Source organism: Biomphalaria glabrata, chromosome 4 (assembly GCF_947242115.1).
Source record: "Biomphalaria glabrata chromosome 4, xgBioGlab47.1, whole genome shotgun sequence".
In the NCBI taxonomy this organism is placed as follows: Eukaryota; Metazoa; Mollusca; class Gastropoda; family Planorbidae; genus Biomphalaria; species Biomphalaria glabrata.
This window is the reverse complement of record NC_074714.1, coordinates 46,752,488-46,774,622: the sequence shown is the minus strand read 5'-3', so window position 1 is coordinate 46,774,622 and position 22,135 is coordinate 46,752,488. Positions and strand designations below refer to the sequence as shown.

Below are 22,135 nucleotides of genomic sequence, written 5' to 3'. Positions count from 1 at the left end.
CCATGTAATTTAAAATGTAAAAATGATTTATTGTATATCATATAAGACGCCATTATCAAATCTCACACACACACACACATTTTATGAAATTCTCATTGAAAAATCTTTCTGTTAACTTTTTTGATTAGTTTTAAATAAAGAAAGTAAGTAATCAACTATTAAATAAATGTTTTCTTTCTTTCTTATGTTTGCAATTAACGAGTAGGCCTATCAAAAGTTCTTTTCAGAAATGAAGATACCTACTTCCTAGCCCAAAGCTCCTGCTGGCAACATCACTATTCACACAACTTATTATAGTCCACTCTTTACAGATTTATTTCCATTGTGTCTTCCATAGATCTAGATAGGCACATTATTTAGAATTTCACATTGTATCTTCTAATGAAACGTCTGTCCTTGAATTAAAAAAGCACACAATTTTACCTTATAGCCTACCCAAGCTACGCTTCTGTTAAAATAGTTGGTAAATGTGTAAATCGCCTTGAACGCTTTAAAACCCACACACACACACAAAAAACGGCCCGCATTACAATGCTACCCCAAAGCCACAGTTTTCTAGCCCTCAAATTCTATGTCTCCTTTATTTTGTCTCTTCCATCCTCAAATCGAACGGCCCGCAAACAACCATTAAGGAGTAGTCATAAATACTTCTTATTTACCTGCACTATAATGCCACAAACACACACATCCCTACCCTAACAAAACTCATTTTGACCTACCGGTATGTATATTCTGTGGTGCAGCAAGTATTACAATACTATCTCTATTGGCAACTTAGTTCACTCTTTACATATTTATTTTCATTTTGTCATTCATAGATCTAGATCGGCACCTTATTTAGAATAACCCGTCTTTATAAATCATACCCCCCACACACACACAAAAATACACGCACTCACACTTTTAATATAAACAGCGGAGTTAAACAAGGATGTGTCCTGGCCCCAACCCTCTTTGAAATACTATTTTCACTGCTAATCCACAACGTGTTTCACAAATCCACCGAAGGCATCTATCTCCATTCCAGATTTGATGGCAAACTCCTAAATATTGCCAGACTGAGGGCCAAAACTAAAATCAGAGCCACCCTCGTAAGTGATATGCTGTTCGCGGATGACGCAGTGGTAGTGGCACACACGCAAGAGGAACTTCAGTCACTAATGTCCCGCGTCTCTCAGGCCTGTAAAGAATATGGCTTGACTACTAGCACGAAGAAAACAAATGTTATGGGACCACCTGCTACAGCTCCACCCTCCATCCTCATAGACGATAACAAGCTGGACGCGTAAACGAATTCTGCTATCTGGGATCCACAAGTAAAGATGACCTGTCTCTAGAAGAGGAGATAAAAAAACGCATAGGGAAGGCTGCCTCGACCTTCGCTAGACTCAGGCCAAGAGTTTGGGAAAACTATAAGCTAACTACGGTGACCAAAATGGAAGTCTACAAGGCATGCGTTATGAGTACACTGCTGTATGGCAGTGAATCATGGACCACCTACGCAAAGCAAGAGAGAAAACTGAACTCATTCCATTTGAGATGTCTCCGTAGGATCTTGAATGTCATATGGAAAGAAAAAGTGTGCAATACTGAGATCCTTGCGCGAGCAGGTATTCCCAGCATCTTTACAGCCCTCGGATAACGCCGTTTGCGCTGGCTTGGACATGTTCGCTGGATGGAGGACAAGCGCATCCCGAAAGTCATCCTCTATGGACAACTCGGGACTGGCACAAGAAAAACTGGTCGCCCCCACCTCCGTTAAATAGATGTAATAAAACGTGACCTCAAATCAGTGAACATCAATACTGACAATTGGGAAGACATATCTCTAGAACGCAACAGATGGAGGGAGACAGTGACCAAGAAAGCTATGGACAGTGAAAGTACATGGGTCTCAGCTCAGGAAGAAAAACGTACAATCCGAAAAACGGCCAGCTCCTCTACCATCGAAGCAAAAGCCACCTTAACATGCGCTATCTGTGGACGGGAGTGTCTCTCCAAAATAGGGCTCCACAGCCACATGAGGAAGTGTGCTCTGAGATGAACTATAGTCGTTCTACGACTGAAGGAGGCCAATGAATGCCACAAACACACACACAATATGTAAATTGTAATGAAACGCCCCTACCCTAACAAAACTCATTTTGAATTACCGGTATGTATATTCTGTGGAGCAGCAAGTATTACAATACTATCTCTATTGGCAACTTAGTTCACTCTTTACATATTTATTTTCATTTCGTCATTCATAGATCTAGATCGGAACCTTATTTAGAATAACCCGTCTTTATAAATCATACCCCCCCCCACACACACACAAATACACGCACTCACACGTTTAATATGCCCTTATATAGCCTACAGGGGCGGACTGGGTGTCAAAATCGGCTCGGGCATGTCTCTGCAATCCAGCCCCCAAATTACAACCCATATCCTCAAAATCATCTGCAAAGTTTCATAATGTGACGAAAACTGAGCTTACGTAACGTAATGCATTTCTCGTAGTAGGTAGCCTGCATGAACAATTCACTTCATGATTTTTATGAAACTATTTGGTATTACTAAATGACACTATAAATTTGATCTTTTAAAGTGCCGTGCGTCATGATTCTTATCCGCCTATTCTTTACGCATCTTTAAGATGCAGTGACTTCGTTTATAAGCTCCTTGGCTTGCGTACAAGACAGAATCATTACAAGATACACCCATGTCAACTCTTCATCCTCAATTCTTTAGTCCACACAGTTTAAAAGATCATCTGCTGCTTTCTTAATAGCTTGTATCTACATCTTGGAGTTGGCCACACACACACACACACAATGTTATATATGCTCTCAGAGCATCACGTCCATTTGTTTAAAGGTAATTTAATATCCTTGTGGGAAAACAAATACTGTCAAGATTGTTTTATATTTTAGCAAAGTCTCTTTGTATTTCGGTTGAAGTCTACATCTTCATTGTCTTGACATATTAGTGTTTTTTCCTTGGGTAACGTGGCTTGATCTCTAGGAATAAATGACGTTGTATTTTGTTCATTCATAGACGCTTGACATTTAACAATTGTTGCTATTTATAATTTCACTTTTTTTTTCAAAGGATTCCAGTAATAGGCCTATTTGCTTTCTAAACTTTTTTATGCTTGGGCCACTTTGTTACACTGCTCAAGATAAAAATGTGTAGGTCTAATTGTGAAGGACATCTCAAGATCATGCGATAACTCAACCATAATAACAATAACAATTCGTATGTGACTGAATCTATAGGCCTAAGACTGGGAGCAATCTAATTGGTCCCTTTATAGGCTCATCCGAATATATTCACACTAACGTGAACTTTATAGGAAATATAGGCCTCATGTTGCTTTTTAATAGCTTAGTGTGTAGGCCCCTATAAGGGATGAAGTCTATAAGAAGCACTGTGTACGCGCGCGATTGTATATAGGCTTTTACATTATTTCGGAAAATGTGTTAGATTAGTAGCCCTACTATGTATACACTGTAGAGTCTGTAAATCACGACGCTTGGAGTGCTTCTTTTATAAAATAATACTATAAAATCTTTTGACAATTTAATACAAGTGTTAGTGGCATCCATGCGGTTCGTTCTGTCCAGCGAAAGAGGCCTCCATTTTGGCTTTTTTTTTTTTTTTAAATAAAAACACTTGTTTCGTGTAAACTATCATTTTCCCATTTCATCTTTTTGGAGTGCTTCCAGGTTAAATAGAAGAAGCTACTAAAAAAAGACTACAGCCCAGCACTGGATCAACCTTGTACACTGACCTTAGTCTTCAGTCACACTTGGACGTTAGTGTTAAGTTGACATTCTAGGAAGTACTTGCGATACTGTCTCCTGCTCCTGTCATCAAAATCAATGGCGTACTAACCAGTGCAGAAGAAAAAAAACCCAATGGTTTCAACGAGAATAATGTTAAACGTTTGCACCATGTCGCCATGGCGGTGTCATAACAGGTCATATCACGAGCACCATTTCTCCTAAAACTGCAAGTTTTTCAAATATTTCATAAATACGCGCACTAAATCTATAATTTATGAATAGCAAATTTAAAAAAAAGGACTTTTGATTGGATCAAAGCTAATCCAAATGTATTTAATGACATAATTTTATTTATATAATGATACAAAAACATAAATGTAACTAATATATTTTTTAATTGGAATGATTATCACAAAGTGAAGAGGAGCAGGTGATCATAGGAGAATGTCATTAATTTAGGCTACACCCTTTATTAGTAGAACCGAAATAATGTATAATCTTGTCACACAAAGCCTAAGGTCTATAGACAGACATTGACATAAAGTTGGGGGATGAAGAAAAAACAATGATATGATTTTAATAATTTCTTTGAAAATTAAATAAGTAATGCAATTTAAAACAAGGTTACAAAGACAGTTTGTGAAGAAACAGAGACTCGAAATCGGCCCCCGAAGTGGTCCACCCAGGCAGGTAATAAGTCAGGTATCAATATTTTCAGAAGAACTTTATAATTAAATTCTATCAAAGACAAATGACAGAGAAGAATGGAGAAAGAAGGTTGACAGATCTTGTGTGGGGTCCCAGCGGTCCAGCAAACCAAAGGATAGGTGAAAGTGAATATGAAGTTAGATGTGAACCTGGCCTAACTGATGTCTTATAATGAATATCTAATTGATCTCATTGTTTTGTAAAGGCGCAATCTCTTATTCAAATCCTCAAAAAAAGAAGGAGTTGTCATTGTATGTGTTGTAGTTAGAAGTGTTCTATAGTATTACTTAGGCCTATTAATTGCTGTTTTAAATTATGTCCAACTTATATGCATACTAAAAACATTTTTTTCTCTTAAAAAAAAGTAAACATTATTTTTGGGTAAATGTAGTAATTAATAGGACAGAACTTACATAACGTAGCAATATAAATCTAAAAAAAAAAATTTAACAAAAAGTCTAAAACCATTTGCATAAATATGTTGAAAATATGATGAATGGCCATCTCTCCCTCTAAAGAGCTTCCCGTGTTTGTTACTATTAATAGTAAATAGTTGTAAAAGGGATGCATTTTTATGAAGAAAAAAAAACTGCTTGCATAAGAGATTTAAAAAATAATTAGATTTTTCGCTTTTAGAAAAGAAAAAAGTAGCCATTGCATCAGAACTTTGAATGGACTAAAATATTATGATGTCGGATTTTCACTATCTTTTCTAGTTTACGAGATCTAAACGGGATGTACGGACAGACATTTCACACAAAGCTAATAGCGTCTTTTCCCCTCTCGGGGGTCGCTAAAAAAGGAAAATAGACAAAATCAACTAGTGATACATTGAAATAAATGTAGTAGACTTTAGTAATAATATTTTTGAACAAAGTCTAACTCACTACAATAATAAAATCTTTCAGTCTCACGTTCTGGAGTCGCCTGTCCTAACCAGGGCTTTTTTTGTGACGGTATTGTATTTTGGCAATCAACTATTGAGTACCGGCACCTAATCACTGAGTACCGGCACCTATTTTTTTTTTTACAAAAAAAGAACTGTTCCTAACTAAGACCAAATGACGACTATGCCACTTATGTTGCATCATTCGCAACCTCTTCCCACCGTCATCAAAGACACACACACACACTACAACACCCAACCTCTTTCTTTTACACATTATTTTTCTTTGAGCAGGTTAATGTTTATTTCACTTGTCGGCAAGCGATTGAAAGTCCCCAACAAATGTTTTGTTAAACGCACAAACACAGCCCCTCCCCCCCCCCCCCCGTCTCCCCTCACCCCTTTCCTTTGTGTGATCGCGTCGTTGCACGTCGACAAAGTTTGTGTGCTCTGTTTTTTTTTTTTTTTCAATCAGTCCCAGAGATAGAGCGAGGGAGGAGGGGGGGAGGGGGTTGAACGTGCTGATCGCTCGTCTTGTCGCCATGCACTTGTTTGTTGTCGTGAGACGGACTCTTCAGTGTCTAAAGCTAAATATTTCTTATGGCTCCTTGAAATGCTCTCCTGAATCACCTCCCCCTTTATTGTGAATGACTTCAAGCGATATTTAGCGATATAATAATAAATTAAGAATGCGATGGAAGGAAAGAAGACGCAGCAAAACCCATTCTTGGACCTCGCCAAGTGCCGATGATTCTTTTGGCTGAATGGCCTTATTGATGTTTGACCAGCAAGAAAGTCGTTCAAATCATTTTAATGATAAGACACCCGATAAATAACTGTCCCCTCCAACAGAATAGGAGGTGCTGGATACAATATAATAATTTTTTTTTTTTTACAAAGTTTAGGCCTATGTCAACTCAAGCTGTCCGTCGGCCTGTTCTACAAGTTATTTTTCCCACACCCATTCTCGGATTAAGTTGAAACTTTGCCAAAATTACTTATTGGCGTACACAATACATGAATCCATAAAAAATTAACCAGTTAGTCTATTAATTACTGGTAATTAATTATTTTGTTTGATACTAACAAGGGAAACTAATCCTTCAGTATTCACAGTTATGGCTAAATACTTAGGTTTTGTTCCCTTAGATAATTGTACAGGCGATTTCTTCCACGCTCATTCTTGGACAAGTTAAAAGTTATTTATAGTAGCCTACCCAACAAAACGTGCGTTAATTAAAAATTTAACCAGTTAGTCAATTCATTATTTTGTTTGTTATCGAATAAGGGAAATAACTTCTACATTATTGAGATATATAGTTGTAAGTGCAGTAATGCATGGTGACTATAGTACACTTAACTAAAGAAAAATTTATTATTTTTTCTTGAGGATTTGAATAAGAGATTGACCCTTTACAAAACAATTAGATATTCATTATAAGACATCAGTTAGGCCAGGTTCACACTACGGTTACCATCCACCTTCAGCTATCCTTTGGTCTGCTGGACTTCTTGGGCACCACACAAGATCTGTCAACTTCTTTCTCCATTCTTCTCAGTCATTTGTCTTTGATAGAACTTCATTCTGATGTTCTTTCTGAAAATATTGAAACCTGCCATTTAACCTTCCTGGGTGGATCCCTTCGGGGCCGATTATGAATTTGTGTTTCCACAAAAACTGTCTTTGTTACCTTGTTTTTTTTGTTTTTTTTTAAGGATTTAAAAAAATATATATGCTTGTGATAAGCTAGAGTTGCTAAGTGGGGGCTTTTTGTCCCAAATTTACCCTAATCCTTTCTAGTTACTAAGTTTGTTATGTATCTTCATTCACTCCCCCTCTCTTTTTTCCAATTGGTCCAGACGTGATAAGATCATAGCGCGTTAAAAAAGCTAAAAGCATGAAATTGCGCTAATAAAAAACAATTATTGGTAAAAATATTTCTAATCGCATAGATTTATTAATTATAATCTATATCTAATACAAATTTAATTACATGGCTGATCCAAACAAATGGATACAACAACACTTAATATATATTTTAAAAAATATTATTTAAATGTCTTTCTAACTCGAATTTCATCATTGAAAAAGAATTGTTTGAGATATACACTGAATTGACCAGACAGCTGTGACCACACGGACAACTTGTTTAAATTCCCACTAAGGATAATGCCCGACGAATGTCTCGCTATGTCAGTAAACTCCGGAAAGGATGCTCTGTGTTGCCATCCCAAGCCACAGGATTTGAGGCGCTCTCGAGAGTGATTACCGATAACATACCGGCTTTCCGATCTTGACATTGGCAGCCAGTCGTTCACACCGAGGGACCTGGCAGAGAAACCCCGAAAATGTTGGAGCGAATTCCCAAACGACCATTTAAAAGGGCCTCTCATCGCCGGGCTTGTGGAAAAGATAAATGACATCTTGATTGTTAACAGCGACTTGTTCGATTTAGCCTTAAAGTTTTATGGATAGTTGGGATTGATATAATAACATTGCCATTGAGAATAAAACAATCTGGAAAGTAGAATAAATGTGATTTAACTTTATTTGTAACAGGTAGGTACCTTAAAGTAATTTATGCATAATTTGACAACTCAGGCCTAATATTTGACCTATATTAGGCGGGGGGGGGAATTATTATTTTTATTTTTTACAATACCTCTATTTAACTCTTCGTGGAACCTACCTGGACACGGATCTCAAAAACGATTTCTTTAAAAATTTAACAGTTGATGTATATTGCTGAGAAAAAAGAAATTACTAGCTCGTTGGCCACACCTGGCAAAACTCTGGTTTGACCGTTATAATTTTTTAAAGTAAAAAAAAAAGAAATAAATTTAAATTTGGCTAGAGATCGAGAAAATATTTAGCTTAAATGGACTATACGTCTTTGGTTGGGTATTATCCGAATTCATTAAAAAGTTTAAGAAATTAATGTTCATGAAAATGGAATGTAGCTGGGGAAAAAATCATCCATTGTTTTTTAATCTAACATTCATTATCTTATCTTATATATTATAGTTAGTCTTTAAGTTGTATAAAGGAGGTATTGTCTTTAAAAAAACAACTCAAATCCAGTGTTGTAAATAAACAAAAATATAAACATCATTAGAACATTTATCCCTTGTGCACAATTCCTGCTATAAAGTTTCACTATTGTAAGTTTCAGAAGATCCCTCAAAATGAAGATTATTACGCCATAGTCCAACCCAAAACTGCCTGGGGCGGGCAGGGTTCGAACCCGGGACCATCATGGCAACAGTCAAAATCGCTTACTAAATGACAAGGCAGCCGCTAAAATCTTTAGCCAGCACAACTTTAATTACAAATAAAACATCTCTCGTTATTCACAACTATAAAGCTATGAAGTCCTTTCAATCTAATCATGCATGCTAATCAATGAATTCAATTCTGCTAAGTCGTTGGTTTTCCTCGCTGATTCTGGCAACGCATTCCATTCTCTAATGGCACCAGGTAAGAAGGAGCATTTGTACGAATTTGTTCTAGCTTATGGAATAAGAAATGTAGCTCTATCTTTGTGGGTATTTCATTAGGTTTTTTTTTCTATTTGTAATATTAACATTATGTAGATCTAATCATTTGAAAACAAATTCTGTTACCAACAGAAATTTTGCATAAAAAACAAATTGAAACAAAACGTTAAAAACTAAACAAAAAGTATCAGTGTCATTTTAAACAGAGTCAAGTTTTACTCCCTCAACATAATATAGTCTAGTCAATATCTACAAATAGATGTCTAAACAAAGTCTTCGTAAAAGGCTTTTTCGAAAAGATCCCATCACGTTTTAAAGTTATCTCAACGGTGTGGCTGTCACTTGGAAGTAAACTTGTCAACATTGGCAAAAAAACCCATGGACAGCATTCTAGTCATGTATTCATGGGATTTACCCCCTCCCCCTTCTGCCCCCGCGTGCATTCAATGGCAATAGTATGCAGAATCAGACACCTTCAAACATGTTGTGGATTTAAGTTTCTCTTTGATGTATTCTATTCGGATAATTTTCTTTAAAAAAAAACATAAAAACTGGCTATTGTAAGATAATGTAATATTCTGCATGAACGCAAAATTGTATGTTTTTATTAGGATATACATATATAAAGCAGTTAACGGTAAATATTTTAATTTCATTTATCCAACGATTTGAAAATGTTATTGATGCAATAATAGATCGAGTTGATCAATAACATTCAAATCAATGAAAACTCATGAAGGCTAGTGTATGCAATGAGTTAGTAAACAAAAAACACAATAGTAATGTATGCCTATAGACATAAGATTTATTTTTGATAGGCCTATAACTAAAATGTAGCAGAAATCCTTTTAACTCGTTATCTAAACGGGACGGACGGAAAGACTTCACAAAACTGATAACGGCTTTTCACCAATTCGGGGAACTCTAACAACTAAAACAGCGTAACACATTGGAAACTAAAATAATATTTCTTTCTGTTGCTGAGGTGTTCACATACACTCTTTGCCTCTTGAAAGACACTTTGTCAAAACTTGATTGCTATTTACAAAGTAGCTTGCTATTTGCACATTCTATTTTAAAATATTACCAAGAACCAACAAAGTCAACAGATGGAACCATTCCGCTCGGTGCGTTTTCTTAACTGTTGGCATGTGTTTGAAGTTACCGAAAAGGTAAAAACCAATCACCTTTGGTTGTTAAAAGTTTTTTTAGAGAGCCTCCAGTTTCCATTTGTTTGATGACAACTTTTTTTTCTTGCCCATTAATGTTGATATAACAGAAATGAACTTGTTTCTTCGTGCAGACTTAAAACATACCTTGGTCTCATCACAATTAGTAGTGGACCGTGGTCCGGTTGTAGCGGTCAGTCTAGAGTAATCTGGCCCAAATAGAGTGGTATATAAAGTAGCCGCTTGAATGAAAGTTTCAAATTATTCAACAGTTCACGTTTAAATGCTGTAAAATATGAAGTTTCGAAAATTGCTAAGCAACAATAGCATCTGTCTTTGAAATTCTTATAGGCTTATAACGTTTTATTCTTGGACTTAATATTTTCAGATCATCATCTCTGGATAGCTTCAAGTGTAACAGAATTGTTTGTTTCTTTTCGCTTAACCTTATAACACAATTGCGAGACAAAAAACTTATGATATCAGAGTATTCTATGTACAATGAACTTTGAGAAATACTCTAATTTTGGCAGCATAAAAGGAGCGATGTTGGGTATTATATTATATGCTTATCTTCTAGTTGGCATCAGCTCAACGAGTACATTTCCAAATCCTTGTGGAGGAATCAGAGGAAGATTTATATGCGATGACCATGATCCCCAAGTGTTCCATATATGCTTGGGAAATCAGAAGTATACCAACAGGTGCCCCGGCGATCTTCATTACAATGTGAGAACTCAGAACTGTGATTGGCCAAAGGCAGTCAACTGTGTAGAAGAAGCCCGGCTGCACGCCAGCAGAACATCAGGTAAAATGAATATGGAAGACCGGAACACAGTCGATGTATTGGAAGACAGTAATACCATAGATGTATATGCCAATGAAGACGTTGAGACAATAGACAAAGGTAGCGAGCAGAAGGTACCGAACTTAGCAGTTAAAAAACCCAAGTTTTCTTACGATCAAAACCCCAAAGTGCAAAACAAGAATACTATCTCCCTTGATGTTATCGAGACGTATGAAACGCCCGCAGAGGAGCGAACAATAGAGAAAAGTAAGGAAAAGGAGCTAACATTAGAGAAAAATAAGGAAAAGGAGCTAACATTAGAGAAAAGTAAGGAAAAGGAGCTAACATTAGAGAAAAGAAAGGAAAATGACGATTTCGTGGTTGGAGAACGCCAATCTGAGTCAGAAATCAATCTCAAAGAAGACATTACTTCTCCGAAAACTGATAATAAAAATATAGATGCCAAGAAAGATATTGAATTATTAAATACAAGCGACGGAAAAGAGAAAACAAATGAATCTGTTTCTGAAACAACCACATTTGGAGTGACGGGTGAGCCATCGCCGACTAAGCCAATAGAAAACGATATTGTAGGTCACATGATAGAAACTTACAAAGCAACAGATTCCCCCCAAGTGTTTCTGTACACGCGGCCCATTCATCGCCAAAGAGCTAGACGCCCGTCTATCAGTCCCTATCAAAGGTCACCATTTGCGAGCCCCGCTAGGCCCCCTGTCACTACGACGAGAAGGCTCACGACTACCAGCAGACCTCTCACCGCAACCACTGCGGCTCCCCCAAGGCGCCCCGTGACTACTTCACGCAGCCCTTTTAAAAAAACAACGGTCGTCTATCACCCTTTTCTTTCAAACCGAACCAAGCCAGATTATCGGGAGTACGCACCGCAGCTAACTACTAAAAAACCGCAGGAAACCAGACATTCCCCTTCCAAAGACAGATCAAAATGGAACCCTTACATCTCTCCTGCACCGTACAGGTCGGCCACCAATTACGACGATGACAGAACAAACACACCTAAGTGGTATGAGCTTGGTGATGTGAAAAAAGCAATGGCGTCAAAACCAGGCATCAATTCCTACGGAAACAATATCGGTAAGAGCGCCTCTGAAAATAGCTTAGACAAAGACAGGCGCGAGAGAAATCCACATAGCGACATTGCGGAACAAGTTTCAGAAAAACCTTTTTCAACGACAAAATCCTCCACTTTATCGTGGGTCAAATCTACCACTGATAGCGTTATCCGAAGGGAATCTTCTGCAGAGTCGATGGAGAGGGTACGGAACATTATTAAGTCACGAAGTCACAGAACGCGTCACTTAAAAACAACATCACTAGAAACACAGGAGAGTAATACAACTCCTTTTGCAGAGACGACAAGTAAGTTGAAAACCAAAAGGTTCAAATCGAAGACACCACTGTCACAAGCATGGCTCAACGAAAGGAAGAGCCATTCAGAAATTAATCAGGACTACCAGTGGTCAAAAAGTATATTTAAGAAGAACCGGTGGCTTCCTACAGAAGAACAACAGACAACTACTTCTGAAACTAAAACAACTGAAAATGTAGAAGTAACTAGACAGAGTACCGCCAAAAGCACAACAAGACCTCTCAGTTCCAGAACACCGTCTTGGACATACGCCAAAACGTCGATGTACACCACAGATGCCCGTCATCTTACACTCCAGTTGAAAACTACGCCAAGTGTTAACGCAGCCGCGTCTCGTATACATTCCGAAAGACATCAAAAAGCATCAGAAATGAATGCTGTTCAGGAATCTATGCCAAAAACGACCAATAAATTACCTTGGTGGTCATTATCCACTGAGCGCGACACCAACACATCACCCACACAGCAAAAGGATGGAACTGAACGCAAGCAAATCTCCTTTTATCGCCGTGCCTTCCTACCTCGTCAGTTTGCACACAGGCCAAACTATCAAACTAGGACACCTATCTTTGACAAGGACGCCCAATCTTCAGACCATAGGGAAGATAAAGGCACGCTTTTGTACAAACCCAACGAGCATTTCTCTAAACCCAAAGAAAGAAGCTTCGAATTGCACAAATCAAATTCCGATTCTGAGAATGAGCGTCGATTTTCCCTTCACCGCGTCAGCAATCCTTCAAGGAATGACAGCCCAGGTGAAGATAGAAAATTCGCATTGCACAAAGCACTGAACAGCAAGACCAATCAGTACAGTGCTGCTGCTGCCGCAGACAGAAGACCAAGTGGAGCTATCAGTGCAGCAGCCTCCTCTGACCAAATAATAATTCATACGGAGGAGTTAGCGAAAGATATTGACGACAAAAAGAATATCGAAATCCAGTCTCCAATCGAAAAGTACGAATACAAAAATGGTAAGTTGGCTTAGAATTTTTTTTTAAGGCACAATTAAAGTTATTTGATAATCTTCTTATTTCATAAATCACACAAGTTCCTTTAAAAAAAAACAACACATCTCCGCGAGTACACATGAGTTAAGCCAGCCGTACATGTTAGAGACTATTAAGTCATTGGTTTTCCTGGCTGATTTAAATTACCCATTCTGTGCTCTAAAAACACTAGGTAGGAAAGTCATGTAAAGCTTCCCTATCAGACCTTGCTATTCATTTTTTTACGACAACCTGATATTACTTTTCCCATCATGCACCTATACGTTACTAAATTCTTAACTTAAAAATCTTTCTGTTCAAAAGCCAAACGATTTCCCCTCCCGGTCACAACGTTACGCTATGTAGCCTATGATAAAGTTCGAACACGTAAGCAATATTGTTTAAGGGTACATTCTGTTTAACAGGAAAATGTAGCAGCAGTTGGTGTAAACTTCCAGACTGCAGGTGTATAGGATCAGATATACCAGGGGAACTTGATGCCAAGGACATACCGCAGATAGTGATGCTTACCTTTGATGACAGCATCAACAGCCAAAATATGGGTTACTACAGGACCCTTTTTAATGGCACTGCCAAGAATCCAAACGGATGTCCAATAAAAGGTAAAAGTTGCGTAGCTCATGGATGGCATAGGAAGCATGAGAATGAAAGAGCTCGAGATATGAAAAATATAAGAAATGAAAAAATAAAGCCAAATTATAAATAAACAAACAAATATACAAAGATAGAAAAATAAATAGAAAGAAACATAGATAGATAGGTATGTAAGTATATAGGCCTATATAATATATATATATATATATATATATATATATATATATATATATATATATATATATATATATATATATATATATATCGAGAGATAGATAGATTGATAGATAGATAGATAAATAGATAGATAGATAGATAGATAGATAGATAGATGGATAGATAAATAAATAGATAGATAGATAGGATAAATAGATAGATAGATAGATAGATAGATAGATAGATAGATAGATAGATAGATAGATAGATAGATAGATATATGAACATGAAAATGAACGTAGGCCTATCTATTCTTTCCGTAGCCACCTTCTTTGTGTCCGGGGACAACAGTGACTACGACATGGTCAGGAAGATGTACAAAAATGGGCACGAAATAGCTTCTCACACGCTCAGCCATCGAAGTCCGACAACTTGGTGGGCAGACGCTGGCTTTGACAACTGGGAGCACGAGATTGTTGGGATGAAGCAGAGGCTGAACGAGAAGTCTGGAGTTCCATTGAAAGAGATCACTGGAATGAGAGCACCTTTCTTGCAGGTTAGTTTGGCAATATTCTTTCTTTTTTTTTTTGGTAGTTCTTTGGCCTTAGTGTGTTTTTTTTTAAATACTCCCTTTCATTTTAAATTAATAAATACATTAAAAAGTAATCTTATTTGAATTCTAACAACTGGTTGGTATAACAATAACTTCCACGCTGTGTCTTATGCTGCTAAGTCAAACGGAGGTTAACATTCAAATAACGAAATCAAATAGCGAAAGGCCAACAATTAAAGTTAGTCGACTCTGATAGCGAATGCCGAACAAGAAGTGTAATAATAACAAAGGCAACAGTCGAATGTCGTCAAGCTAAATCTATACGTTCATAAAAAGCTATCTTGCTCTAAAGCGATCAAAAGTATTCTGTTTACATTCTCTATTATTCCTAAAAACCTCGTTTTTTTAGCGGCCCCCGAAAGGGGAAAAGACGCTATTAGTTTTGTGCAAAATGTCTGTCGTCTGTCCGCCCGTCTCGTTTAGATCTCGTAAACTAGAAAAGATATTGAAAATCCGACATCACACTATTTTAGACCATTCAAAGTTCTGATGCAACGGCTACTTTTTTTTTTCTGAAAGCGAAAAATCTAATTTTTAAAATCAGTTATGCAAGCAGTTTTTTAAAGAGAAAAAGCTAATTAGTATGCATTATAAGTTAGACCTAATTTAAACGAATAGTAATCTTGTAAACTTCATGTTTCTGAACTTTTAGTTTATTGCGGAAGGATTTGAATAAGAGATTGAGCTTTTTCAAAACAATTAGATCAATTATAAGATATCAGTTAGGCCAGAGGAGTCGCTGTGGCTGAGCGATAAAGCGCTTGGCTTCCGAACTGGGGGTCCTGGGTTCGAATCCTGATGAAGACTGGGATTTTCAAATTTGGAATCTTTGGGCGCCTCCGAGTCCACTCAGTTCTAATGGGTACCTGACATCAGTTGGGGAAAAGTAACGGCGGTTGGTCGTTGTGCTGGCTACATAACATCCTCGTTAACCGTAGGCCACAAAAACAGATGAACTTAACATCATCTGTCCTATAGACCACAAGGTCTGAAAGGGGAACTAGTTACGCCAGGTTCACATCTAACTTTGCATTCACTTTCACCTATCCTTTGATCTGCGGGACCGTTGGGGCACTACACAAGATCTGTTAACCTTCTTTCTCCATTCTTATCTCTTATTAGTCTTTGATATAATTTCATTCAGATGTTCTTTCTGAAAATATTGAAGCCTGCCTGGATGGACCACTTCGGGGGCCGATTTTGAGTTTGTGTTTCCACACATACTGTCTTTATAACCTTGTTAATTCGTCGCATCATTGTCTCTAATCAAAACTTTCCCTTTTTATGAAACAAATAATTTTTCCCGCCAAATTCCTAATCGTGCCATAACAGACGGAAGGGTGTACAGAGGCCATGGCTTATTCCAGTAGCCCCCAAAACCTGGTAGGGTAGGGAATTGTTTAAAAAATTGTAAAGACTTGAATTGCTACTTTATTCGATAGAATAATCTAAAGTAGAAGAAGTTCTGCGTTATAAATTAGTTTTTAGCAGACAACTATAAAAAAAAAGCACTCCTTTCAGATCTTGTGATCTATAGGGCAGATGATGTTAAGGTCATCTGTAAAGGGAATTAAATGTTAAGTTTGATGATATCACTATCCTTCTTAAAGATCTCAAAATTGTCTGAGTCTTCTTCATCTTTTGGCACAGCCATTCATACTTCCCGTGGAGTACGTGCCCCAGTAGCTAAGAAAGTTTGTTAAAGAGAATGACTAAAAAGATCTAAATGTGACATGATTCATAACATTTTCCCTCTTTGTGCACAAGCGAAGAACATCTTGCGGAATTTCACAACATTGTCAGAACCAAATAACTTACAAGATAATTCACATGACCTGATCCCCGCCATCTTTAAAAAAAAATAGCCACAGGGCTAAAATGATAAAAGATCAAAATAAGCGAGTTAGATTAAAAAAAAAGGATGTTTAAAATACCCATTTAAAATACCCATTTAAAATACCACATTTAAAATACCCATTTAAAATACCCATGATCGCATCACTTCGTCTTTAGCTGAATTATCGAGGACAACAGAGGACCGAGACGGATGACATGAAGTTGTAAAAGAGTCACGTGTGGTTCCTTATGCAATTTTTTTTTTTTTGCTTTGATATTTTTAAATGTTTATATTATTCAGCATTATATAGTCGTTGATACACATGGGTCAGAAAACAAACACACTGGCTTTGACTTTGATTTGGCACAGCAGAATGTTTTTTGCTCCAGATATAAACTACATTAGTTCTTGTCTTCTAAGTTTGTGTTGCTGTTTCTGTTCCAGGTCGGTGGTGACGCTCAGTACGCCATGCTAAAAGAAAACAAGTTCCGGTATGACACTTCCATGGTAACGGGTTATCTCTACGATAACAAAGAGCCTCCAACGTGGCCCTTCACCCTGGACACGCCACCGGACAGCAAAACCTGCAGCCTGACCCCTTGTCCGACTCGATCGTATCCTGGTCTTTGGGAAGTCCCTCTGATAAGATGGTACGGTTCCAATCGAATGGCTTGTGCAATGCCAGACGCCTGCACCATAGGTAAGTATTTCAGACTAGCTCCCCTTTCTATAGGGTAGATGATGTGGCCTACAGTTAACGAGGGTGTCATGTAGCCAGCACAACGACCAACCGCCTTTACTTTTTCCCAACTAATGTCAGGTACCCATTAGAGCTGGGTGGACTCTAAGGTGCCCAAAGATCCCGAAAGTAAAAATCCAATTTTTTACCAGGATTCGTACCGGTTCAGAAGCCAAGCGCTATACCGCTCAGCCACCGCGCCTCCTACTCCAGACTAAGGACATTTATTTTTTGTTCTGTTGGTCACGGGTTAAAAATGTTAAAAACTACTGAGTAGAGTAGGCCTTCTACTAAAACCATTTTCCACTGAAGCGACGAAAGTCTAATTTTAATTCATTCCTTGTGCTTGTATCGCTGTTCTCACTATTGAGAAAACAACGAACAAACGTTTAGAAATAGACACACTTGTTTCAGACTTTGCTGTTGGAAAACAAGAGTCGGTTTAGTTTTTTTTTTGTCACACTTTGAGTTTCTAAAGGGTCGTGGGCCCACTAGCACTTTGAACCTGGACCACCGCTACCAGCTTAAATTGATGGTAGATATTTGTAGTTAGCTGAATAATTTATATGCCTAATTCTGCTCTCTAGTCGATAGAAACTAGAAAGGTGTCAAACTAAAACTACTATTTCTGAATATTGAACTGAAATTTAATTCGAAGTTGTTTCGTATCTCTGACCTACTTAATAAGTCACTAAACATATCAATTAGTGAATTATTGTTACTTTTGTTTTTCAGGTGTTGGGACCAAAGGAAGCTATAAATTTATCGAAGACAACTTTATGAGACATTACACCACAAACAGGGCGCCGTTTGGCATTTTTATCCACGCCTCCTGGTTCGGTAGGAAGGATGGAAACCTCCAAGGCCTGGTGGAGTTCCTGGCATCGCTGGCCGACAAGAAAGATGTGTGGGTGGTTACTGTATCCCAAGCCTTGGACTGGATACAGAAACCTGTCAGGCTCTCGGCCATCAATGCCATCGAATCATGGTCGTGCTAGGTTTTTTGGCTTGAGTGACGTAGACAAGTAGAAAGGTGGTGGTACATTCATCCACATAGCGCGCGTGCTGATAAAGATCATGTTGAACAGGATGAAATCCCCCAAAACGATCCCACGATCCTCCATCAACACCCCGGTGTTGACAAAACTATGAAACACAATGACACAAATGCAGTGCTTCTTAAACAACGTACCATAATTGAGCAATCTTATAACCGAGGTATATTGTCAACACAGATTCAGTGTTGCTTCTAAACCTAACTAGGATTCAGTGTTGTATCTAAATGTTTCAAACTATAAGCTGTTTGCCGAGGAAGCACTCGTAACAGTTAAAACTACGAAACTAGTCGAAGTGTAAAAAAATATAGGCCTACATGTCTCACAAACAGCCGTTATGTAACCTTTAACATAAATAATCAAAACGTCTTTCTATGACAACTAATGACTCATATGACCAGAAATGTAAAATTTAGATCTCTACCTTTTTGTGGTTAACAATTATGTCATCTGGTATATCTCTCAATTTATATCACGGGATTAAAAAAAATACATATTCATTATACACAATATCGCCTTTTTTTTTTTTTACTTCCGTTAGAATTCCTACATAGATTTAGCTTCAGATAATTTTTCACACGATGTATATTTTAAATAAGCTTTTGTATTATGAAAAAATATGTTGAGGCATCATTACTAGTAGGCTTAATATAACTTAACATATAAAATATATTATAATATTATCGGATATTCACAATTTCCTACAATAAATAACGTGCTTATGTTTTTAAAGTTAATCAAGCTAATATTTAATTTAATTTTCAATCTACCTTTAAATCTAAGAATAGATAAGTATTACCTTTTAGAAATGTTTAATTTCATGCTTCACTATTGCCAAATAAGACTGTTTTGTTCACTACAAGTATTCATAATATAATTTTTGGTGCAAGTTTATCCAAAAATGTTGTGAATTTAAAAAAATCCTGGCCATTGTTGGATTGGAAAGAACGGGCGAAAGTATTTGATTAAATCCTAACTGGCTGTAACTGTAATATTACACTCTAAAAATACGATTCATTTAGATGAATGAATGAAATGATAACATATATGTGAGAAGACTTATTGTCTTTTGAATTACTCATGCATACCTGAATGATTAAAGTATTTTTTAGTAGATTTCGGTGTGAATCGCAAACTCGTTACATGTATTTATTTGAATCAACTAATAATTAAATCTTTGTTAAACTGTTGGTAAACAATTGCTTTTCAGTTATTGTTTCTTTGTTTAGAAATTGCCTACCACACAAGGGAAACATTTCCTAATCAAATCATCTTTTTTTAAAAAAATCCGACGAAAAAAAAAGAAGCAGTTTAATGTAAACATAACCCACAGGTCAGTCAACATTCTTTCTAGTTTTCTTCCAAGTGATCGTAGGTCTTCTTTCTTCGTTTCCAGTTCAGATCTTTTATACCAAAACTTTCTGTTGACATCAGGTCGAATAGCTGCGGTGTAATCTTATTATTAACATATTCATAACAAACATAACCTAAAATTCCTCCCACTGCCCTTGCTGAAGACAAAATCTGTTGTTGTTTTTATTATCCCTCTCTCTCATTTTTAGTCTACATTTCAGAGTCACTCTGTGCCAGTTTGGTAGCAAAGTTAATGGTCAGTAATCGCTTTTTTCTTCCATTTTTAAAAATGAATATTTCGTCTTTAACCATCCAAATCCGATCCGCACCAGAGTTGTTCTTTTGCCTATGCATATAAAATCCCGGACATGGTCGATAAGTTCCTAACATATGCCAGTGACTCTACAAATGTTTATGTACTTTTATGTACTAGGCTTTTCACAACCTGTTCACATCTAGGTTCGGGTAGCAGGTTCAGTGTCATTGTCAAGTCTCAAACTACTTCGTAAGGAGCGGTAGAATCCAGTATTTCTCACTAGTTAGACTTTCCGTAAAAATAAAATGTCTAAATTCAACTGGAAAATTCTTTGTTACGTTTCTTTAACATTTATGTTACGATAGATATTTACACTTGGACTATAACTTTTATGTAACGATAGATATTTACACTTGGACTATAACTTTTATGTAACGATAGATATTTACACTTGGACTATAACGTTTATGTTACGATAGACATTTACACTTGGACTATAACTTGAGTGCCTAAAAAACTAAACTATATTCATTAGTTTTTACTGGGGAGGCGTCAGAGAAATCTGATGTAGACGTTCTGCCACGTGAAACTCAATTGTAGGCTAATAGCGCTTTCACACGATGAATCCATTTTTCTTTTTACATAACTTTTGGGTTGTATCCTGGGTATATACCTAACCTTTAGAATTTTTGAAACTAGTAAAAAAAATGTTTTTTTTTAAAAAGTAAAAAAACAACAAACAGACAAACACGTCTATTCCTTATTGCTGGCGATTGAGTTGTGTGAGTTTGTGTGTGACATGAATGTCAAATTATCAGAAGTGCCTAGTCAAGTTTGTAAAATATGTATATATTCTAATATTCAGATGTGCCCCATATAATGTATATAGAAATGTAAAGTGCTTAAGTTAACACAATGTATTGTTATATAAATACCTGAAGTTACTTTTTTTTGCTTGTATATATACACGTGTTACATTCGTATTGAACGAATAATAATATTTAATTAAAATAATTACTAGAAACATTTGATTTTTTTATACTTAAAGTTCTCTCTCTCTCTTTCTTTATCTTTTTTCTCTGTCTCTCTCTCTCTCTAATATACAATAATTACACTAAAAGTTTAATTACAGTCATTGTTTACATTTTGATTTCTAAGTTTACATTCTTTGAGCATTTAATTCAGTAAAAGAGAAAAAGAAGAAAAGCGATATTATGAAGCAATGTGGTGGCCATGTAATGGAAACTAGAAAAAGTTTTGAAAAAAACAACAAAGATTTGGATTGGATTTGAAATAACAAAATTAACATTGTTAAGGACGCCATATTGAAAGATAACTTTGACCGTTGTCAATTAAAAAATAAGATAGACTTTGTGTAACAAACGAAACATTTTAGAAATTTGACTGAAACGAGCATAAAATTGTTTACATTCTACATGTATGTATAGGGTTTATTGAAATACTTTACTTATCAATACTTGGGTCTTATGTACCAGGACACACCAAAAGTGTGGCTATTTATGGATTTGTCCCGGTGTATGAAAATCTACGATAAGTGTATGCGAACATTTTTGTTTTTATCTTTTTAAAATCGAAGTTTAAAATATCAAATTATTGGATTAAAAAAAACAAACGAAACAGAAACTATTAAATGTACATTGATTATATACATATAGCGATGTTCATCTTCTTTTTGAAGTAACGTCTATATTGTATAAGATATATAAGATTCTTGCAAATGCCGGTATGGATATCATAGGGGTACTGCATATAGTTCGACATATACGCCAGGCAGGGCACGTAGTGACGTATCCCTCCATATGGGGAGGACCGTATGCCATACCAAGAGCACTCTTACTTTGGTTTTTTAACGTTAGTTGTTAACCTTATTTAAAAAAATACATTAGAATTTTTATTTACATTTATTTAAAACAAGACAATTGAAACCGCGCTTTAAGCAAGCGTTCGTTAAAATTTAATTGTTATATTTTAACAGAAACCATTATAAACTTCAGTGAACCATTGTCGCTATTTGGCCATTAAAAATTAGACGTGGATTGAGAGAAAAAAAGGCCACACTTAGGCCAACTAAACTTTAACAATATCTTTAAAAGTTCAACGTTGGATAAAAAATATCCAGGCAAATGCTGAATTGTATCATGTGTATTGTATCTCCAAATAGAAAAACAAAACCTAATAAAATACTCAGAAAGACACAAAGATAAAGACACATTCCTCGTTCCATATGCTAGAACAAATTTGTAGCCTACTTATGCTCCTTCTTCCCTAGTGCTAT

The 22,135-nt window shown here is 36.5% G+C and overlaps 1 protein-coding gene across 1 annotated transcript; it reads left to right on the top strand.

The window, feature by feature from the left end:
- The first annotated feature begins 7,784 nt into the window (after nt 1-7,784).
- LOC106052585 (uncharacterized) lies at nt 7,785-20,247 on the top strand. The gene is made up of 6 exons (XM_013208002.2): nt 7,785-7,927; nt 10,423-13,200; nt 13,641-13,838; nt 14,310-14,542; nt 16,881-17,136; nt 17,911-20,247. The coding sequence occupies exons 2-6, from the start codon at nt 10,536-10,538 to the stop codon at nt 18,171-18,173; spliced, it is 3,615 nt and encodes a 1,204-aa protein (XP_013063456.2). The 5' UTR covers nt 7,785-7,927; nt 10,423-10,535; the 3' UTR covers nt 18,174-20,247.
- Nucleotides 20,248-22,135: the final 1,888 nt, after the last annotated feature.

Bases quoted from the DNA above. Each gene is read 5' to 3' on its own strand.
- LOC106052585 (XM_013208002.2), top strand. From the start codon at position 10,536: ATGAACTTTGAGAAATACTCTAATTTTGGCAGCATAAAAGGAGCGATG. The intron at 13,839-14,309 runs GTAAAAGTTGCG...TTCTTTCCGTAG, and splicing joins AAACGGATGTCCAATAAAAG to CCACCTTCTTTGTGTCCGGG. The intron at 17,137-17,910 runs GTAAGTATTTCA...TTTGTTTTTCAG, and splicing joins GCCAGACGCCTGCACCATAG to GTGTTGGGACCAAAGGAAGC.